Here is a 6,342-nt window from a genome sequence, read left to right as displayed (position 1 = left end):
GGATTATTCCAAAGTCTTACATGGTTAGAAAAGTAAGGCTTTATTTGGGAGGAAATGTGGAATTGAGCTACTGGGAACGGTGGTCTTTTGCGGGGCTGGGTGTCTCTCTTACTGGAGGTATAGATTTAGAGTTTGCGCAGTATGCTGCAGGCTCCTAAAAGGAAGAGATCAACAGTAAATATTCATTGGTCAGTTGAACGTCTCCTCTGGCCTCAGCTGAGATGAGCGTATTTGCCAACAAGAAAAGATAGGGCTCAGAAGACTGCTTAAGTCCTTAATTATTAAGTATTTGAATAGAAGGAATCAGTTTCTGGGATATAAGAAAAGTTAAAAGAGATTTGATGAAGGTGAGAGGAAAGTGAAAAGCAGCACATGAAGAAAAGAAAGAAAAAAAGAAAAGAAGACTATGAAACTAGTGATAAAAGCAGAGAGATGCCATTTGAAGGGACTTTTGATCTGCCCAAATAAAACCTGAGGGTCAAAGCTTCTCCCTTCCAGCCTGTCTCCACCTTTGCCTTTGCTCCAGGCATCGGATTGCCTGTTTTTGCCCTGGAGCTCTTCTGGGACTTAAGCATCATTTGCCTGGAGACCCTGCTGGGAATATCAAGCAGAACAGTTCAGCTACTAGATCTATCTAGTTTCTAGGTTTACCCACCCCTTGGTTGGTGAGCTCACTGGTGCAGGGCCTCCAAAGAGATCCACCAGGCCCAGAATGAAGACAAAACCCTGCCAGTGGATGTAGACAGGTTTATGTGGCTTTATAGAACAGTTCAAAACTCAGCATTCACTTTTCTCAGAGCTACTTCCCCAACCAAGCCCCTAGGGCAAGCATCCCTGAGATAAGTAAGCCTACACTCTCCCATTAACTTCCCCACAACTTTTTGGTACAATTACATCCTAAACTGGGGCTAATACTGGCATTTCTTCTCTTCCTGCTCCAGCCCCTTCTCCCAACCTTGGAATACCTTGTGTCCTCCACGTCTTTCTATCTGCCTCCTGTGAGGAGTACTTCCTGCCTCACTGCTCCCTCAGAAACCTAGAACCATGCACTTGACTGGCATAAGGGTAAAGGCCAGGAACTTAATGTCTTGGTTTCCTGAGCTCATCACACTGAGTTGGGAGAGGAAGGTAAACAATGATACCTCTTTTCCTTTCCCTACTTCTCCTGCTGTGCCCAAAACTCAGACACACAGGCATGTTTGCTCACATTCACACACACAGTCACGCACAAACAACAGTGGAGAGAGGTGGGATGGGGAGGAAGGGAAGTTTGCACCAACCAACTCATGAATGCAACTTGAAAGATTTCACACAGAAAAAAAAAATAATAACCTTCACACATACATTAAAAAATAAAGAAGTACATGCCCCTCCCCACAATCTCCTTCTTCATCCAGGGGCTAGCTTAGCCCCTCTGTGTAAACCCAGAAGGTTCCTACTCCCTCTATCCAACTGCAGCTTCTACAGGGCCTGGGTCTTCAGTTCAACAGGTTCCCCTGTGCCCTCTGGTTGTCCATTGGAGTCACTGGGCCTGGTACCCTTGAGAATAGACAATCTTTCAGAAACACTTTTGAGCCGGGGGAAGAGAAGAAAGTCGTAGAGGAGACTTCCCAGGCCTGCTCCAATGATTGGGCCCACCCAGTACACCTGCAGGAAGAGGAAAGGCACAATCAGGTTTGCGGAGAGCACCAAGAGCAAGGCCACTGTTTTCCCAACTCCATCGGTAGGAAACAGACGTACTTGGGTACATACTTTGGCACCATTAAAGCAGAAATCAGTGTTTGTTTGCTTGTTTGTTTGTGTGTGTGTGTGTGTGTGTGTGTGTGTGTTTTAAAACTCTAAACTGTTCTACTGTCTGCACCTTAAAATCCACCATTTCTTCTCTGACTCATCAAATCATCCCTTTACCCCACACCCCTTAGCACGTGTGCATTCTATTTGTTGTTACTAGTTGGCACTAGTTCATATATTACTTTTTGAAAAAAATTTTAGTTGTGACACAATGCACAGAATATAAAATGTACCATCTTAACTATTTCTATTATTATTATTATTATTATTGATTTGAGAAAGAGAGGAAGGGAGAGAGAAACACTGATTTGTTGTTTTTTTTGTTCATGCATTCATTGGTTCCTTCTTGTATGTACCCTGACTGGGGATCGAACCCACAACCTTGGCCCCTGCAACTTTGGCAACACTCTCACCTCCGGACTACAGGGCCAGAACCCTTCACCATTTGTAAGTGTGCCTTGATACTTGAGTACATTCATGTTGCTGGCAACAAGTCTCCAGGACTTTGTCATCTTACAGACCTGAAACTCTACGCCCATTAAACAACAGCTCCCCATTTCCTCTCTCCCCAACCCCTGTCAACTACCATTTTGCTTTGTTTCAATGAATTTGACTAATCTAGATACCACATATAAGTGGGGCTATACAGCGTTTATCTTTTTGTGACTGGCTTACTTCATTAACTATAATGTCCTCGAGGTTCATCTGTGTTGTAGCATATGACAGGATTTCCTTCTCTTTTAAGGCCAAACACTATTCCATTACATGTATATACTAAATTTTATTTATTAACTTATCTGTGAGGGACCCTTGAGTTGCTTCTACCTTCTGGCTATTGCGAATAACGTGGCCATGGAAATGGGTGTAGTTAAAAAAAGGGTTTTTTTTTTTTTGAGTTTAAAGTGATAGCATTTATTAGTGAAGCAGTGAGACAGAGAGTGGGCTATTGCACAGACAGAGCAGCCTGAAAATATTTTTGAATTATTTTCATATGTTTTGTCTGGCACATAGCCAAATGACACAAACAGCCAACTTTTATTGAAGACTTCTTCCATACCAGATTCTGGGCTAAATATTTCTCACATAACTTTTGCACTTACTTCTCATAATTGCTCACTTTATAGTAAGGAAGCTGAGGTGCAGAATGATTGTGCTCTTGCCACGGTCACACGTGGGGCTAGTAAAGTGCAAGGACTGAATGGGGCCGGCCCATTTGTGCTCATTCGCACCCTGATCGCCGAGAGTAGACGTTTTTTCTTCCTGTTCTGTTGTCTGTCCTGACAGTGCTAGTTTTGGAATCCAGTGGAAAATTAGTAAAATTCCCTGATTAACCAGCAAAGGAACAGTATGAGCAAGAGCCTTTCTTTCTAGCAGAATAATGGCTCCTGCTCACACAGGCCTCCCAAACTCCATGGCAGCCCACTGAGCACATCTGGATGGAAAGCGGGAACCAAACCTGGAACCTGTGGTCCACACCCCTCCAGGAGGGCTTCAGCATCTTGCTCCTCTCCCCTCACTCACCCAGTGGTTGGTGAAGCTTCTGGTCAGAATGGCAGGAGCAAAGGAGCGGGCAGGGTTCATGCCTGCACCGGTATAATACATCTGCAAAAGACACAGTTGCAACTGAGACACTTCCCTCCACCCAGCTTCTCTCCATGAGGTCTGGCACCTTGCCTCCAGCTGGCAGCAAGAAAGGAAGGACAACTGCATGGGAGTCCCACACTGGAGTGAAGGCACTGATGCTCCATCTGGGGACAGACTATGGATCCACAGGCTAAGCCCACATCCATCCATGATGTGTGCATTTCCACCTTGGATTCGAGAAGGACCAGTTATGGCAGTCACAGGAGGGAGTAATAACAAGGGTTGATTTCTCTGTGCTGAGTGATACGAGGGAGGTGGGTCATGTTCATGTTTGATAGTCAGGTGGGTGGGAAGAAGCCTTAAAAGTTGAGAAATGTTTGGGTGCCCTGGAATCCTTAAATGAGAAGTGGCTCCCCTCTCCTGCTTACCCCGAAGAGGTGCCCCAGGGTGAGGGAGAAGCCAACGGCCAGGGCCACGGATCCCAGGCGGCCATTCTGCCTCTCGTCGTAGGTGGCAAAGATGCAGATCACAAACTGCAGCGTCAGGAAGATCTCCACCGTGGTGGCCTGGCCCACACTCACCCCAGGGTGCAACTAGGCAAAGGAGAAGAAGAGAGGCAGCTCATTAGGGCTGTCACAGTGTTACTTCTCAAGATTCCCCAGGAAGGATGCACCGCCCCCCCACCCTTATGGCATCAATTTCCTAGAGGCAAAGAATAATACAACCCTTTTCATAGTAATTGAATTTGTTTCTAACTTCTCCTAATGTTGGAAATAACTGCACCCAGTTTTGTGGATGCAGAAACTGAGGTCCCATACGTAAAAGAATTTTTCTCAAGAACCTGCAAGGATTGGAAGGAAAGCTGGGACCAGAACTCAGGTTTCTTGATATGCAGTCCGGAGCTCTATTTCTTCCTTATCCCTCCAATGCATCTGCTGATCTACCCCACCATGAAACACACACACACAGACACACAAAATGTCCTTGACCTCTGGGGTACCAAGCTACCTGCACCGGGCAGGTGTCAGGGCACCAGGTTCCCTCAGCCCCACACAGTTGGTCCTTACCGTGTTAAGTGCTAAGTTCCCTCGGACGGCAGGTGGGGTAACACTATACAGCACGGCGGCCCCAGCCACAGCTCCCAGGAGCTGGGCAGCCATATAGCAGAAGGCACGGAGCAGGGACATCTGGGAGCCCACGAGGAAGGCAAAAGTGACAGCAGGATTGACATGGGCTCCACTGATGTGGCCCACAGACTGCACCAGAGTAGCCAGAGCCAGGCCAAAGGCCAGAGCGACCTGTAGGACATGCAGGGGTCCAGGGGCCCAGCGCAGTGAGGCCCCCAGCCCAAAGAAGACATAGAAGAGGGTGGCAAAGAACTCAGCAAATATGGCCCTCCAGAAGGAGGCTGACCGCAGTTCCCACATGGCAGGGGGGATGGGCACAATGCCTGGGTCCCTGATGCCCCCCTGGACTGATCTGGGCGGACAGTCCCCTTTATAGAGGACTCTTAATCCCTGGGAGCGGCAGGCTGAGGTGGCTGGCCCAGCCTTTTAACCCCCTCACAGCTGCAGAGGGCAGGGCCCTCCCATGCATCTGATAGAGCTGCTGGATTTTCCCTCCCTCCTCTCCTGGGAGGTGAGTGGAGTCATGGGTGTAAAGGTGGGGGCTCTGAAAGGAAGGGATCAAGAACAGGGGGACTGAGAGTCCCTTTCTTGTCATGTCAAAGTTGGGGTTCATAGTCCTGATTGACCTCTGTGTTAGAACATTCCTCAACTCTGCTTGGAAGGTCAGTCAAGACGAGTTCACTTTATGGGGTGTGAGACTGTGCTCCTGGGGGCCTTGGGACTCCTCCAAGAAGCCAGGAATAAGGGGGCGGGGATGGGGGCAGGAGTGGGGTCCAGCAGGGATGTTGGATAATTGAAGAGAATTCTTTAGTTCTCTGGGATTAGATGGCCTTCTCCCATTGGCTGGTTAGGGCTGGAATCTGTGGACCCTGCAGCTCTGGGACAAGAATAGTTCTGCTGTGTCTGGCTTTCTGTGAGCCTGGGTTCCCTACCCCCAATCTATGCCAGCACCTCCCTTTCTCAACCCTCAGCCTGGCCTTTTAAGCAACAGAGACAGATAAGGGGAAGAACTATCTTCCATGGATAGTCTGAGAGTGGGGTTAGAGGGCTAGGGAGGGGGAAAGGGTCAAATCTCAGAATCAGCTAGCACTTCATCTCCCTGACTCACAGGGTCCTAACAGGAGAACTGAAAGGAAACAATCTAATTCATGGCTGTGGAGCAACGGGAGGGTTTAATGCCTCCTACCATGGCTGTGATCAGGACGCTGCAGCCCTAAACCTTGACCCTTTGGGAAGGGTTGGGGTGGGGGTGTCTGGGGAAGCAGGCTGGTCTGGAGAGAGAAAGGGACAAGATGGGAAAGGAAAGCTTACAGAAACAGGTGCCTCTGTGCTCAGCTTGGTGAGGGCCCTGGAACCCAGAAGTGGGGGCTGTGTGACAGTGGAGAAGGCAAAACGGGACACATTGGGAGGCTCTGCTCTCTCCTCATTGTGGCAAGTCATGAAGGCCACAAGCTTTTCTTGTGAAGCCCCAAAGGAGAACAAAGTTTAAAAGATAGGCCTGCAGTACTGATGCCCTGGATCAGTCCCATCCAGCACACCTGTGCGTTGAGAGGAGCAACAGAGATCAGGGCCTGTGCTCCTTTCTGCTCTAATACCCAGCTTGGGAGGGACAGGAAGTCACAGCAAAGGCAGACAGACCATTGAACTCAGCCACATGCAGGAGTTGTTGCTGAGAACAGGTCAGAGGGCACCCAAGGGGACAGGACCTTCCCATTTCATGAGGGGGGAGCAACCCATCAGAGGTCCTTGGAGTCTCCTGTGTTTTGGAAGTCAGTTTCCTGACTTCCAGCCTTGTAACCCTTGCTGCTTCTCACCTAGTGATGCTCCCGGATGCCAGTCA

The 6,342-nt window shown here is 48.7% G+C and overlaps 1 protein-coding gene across 1 annotated transcript; it reads right to left on the bottom strand.

Moving 5' to 3' along the window:
• Nucleotides 1–21: 21 nt before the first annotated feature.
• On the bottom strand, nt 22–4,890 carry LOC123812681 (major intrinsic protein of lens fiber). The gene is made up of 4 exons (XM_045829478.1): nt 4,443–4,890; nt 3,804–3,968; nt 3,313–3,393; nt 22–1,647 (listed from the first exon to the last, which is right to left on the bottom strand). The coding sequence occupies exons 1-4, from the start codon at nt 4,800–4,802 to the stop codon at nt 1,462–1,464; spliced, it is 792 nt and encodes a 263-aa protein (XP_045685434.1). The 5' UTR covers nt 4,803–4,890; the 3' UTR covers nt 22–1,461.
• Nucleotides 4,891–6,342: the final 1,452 nt, after the last annotated feature.

This window comes from Phyllostomus hastatus, unplaced genomic scaffold, assembly GCF_019186645.2.
Source record: "Phyllostomus hastatus isolate PE091 unplaced genomic scaffold, TTU_PhHast_1.1 phas_scaffold_93, whole genome shotgun sequence".
NCBI classification, from domain to species: domain Eukaryota; kingdom Metazoa; phylum Chordata; class Mammalia; order Chiroptera; family Phyllostomidae; genus Phyllostomus; species Phyllostomus hastatus.
Note: the sequence above shows the minus strand (reverse complement) of the source record. Positions and strands in the feature narration are given on the sequence as shown.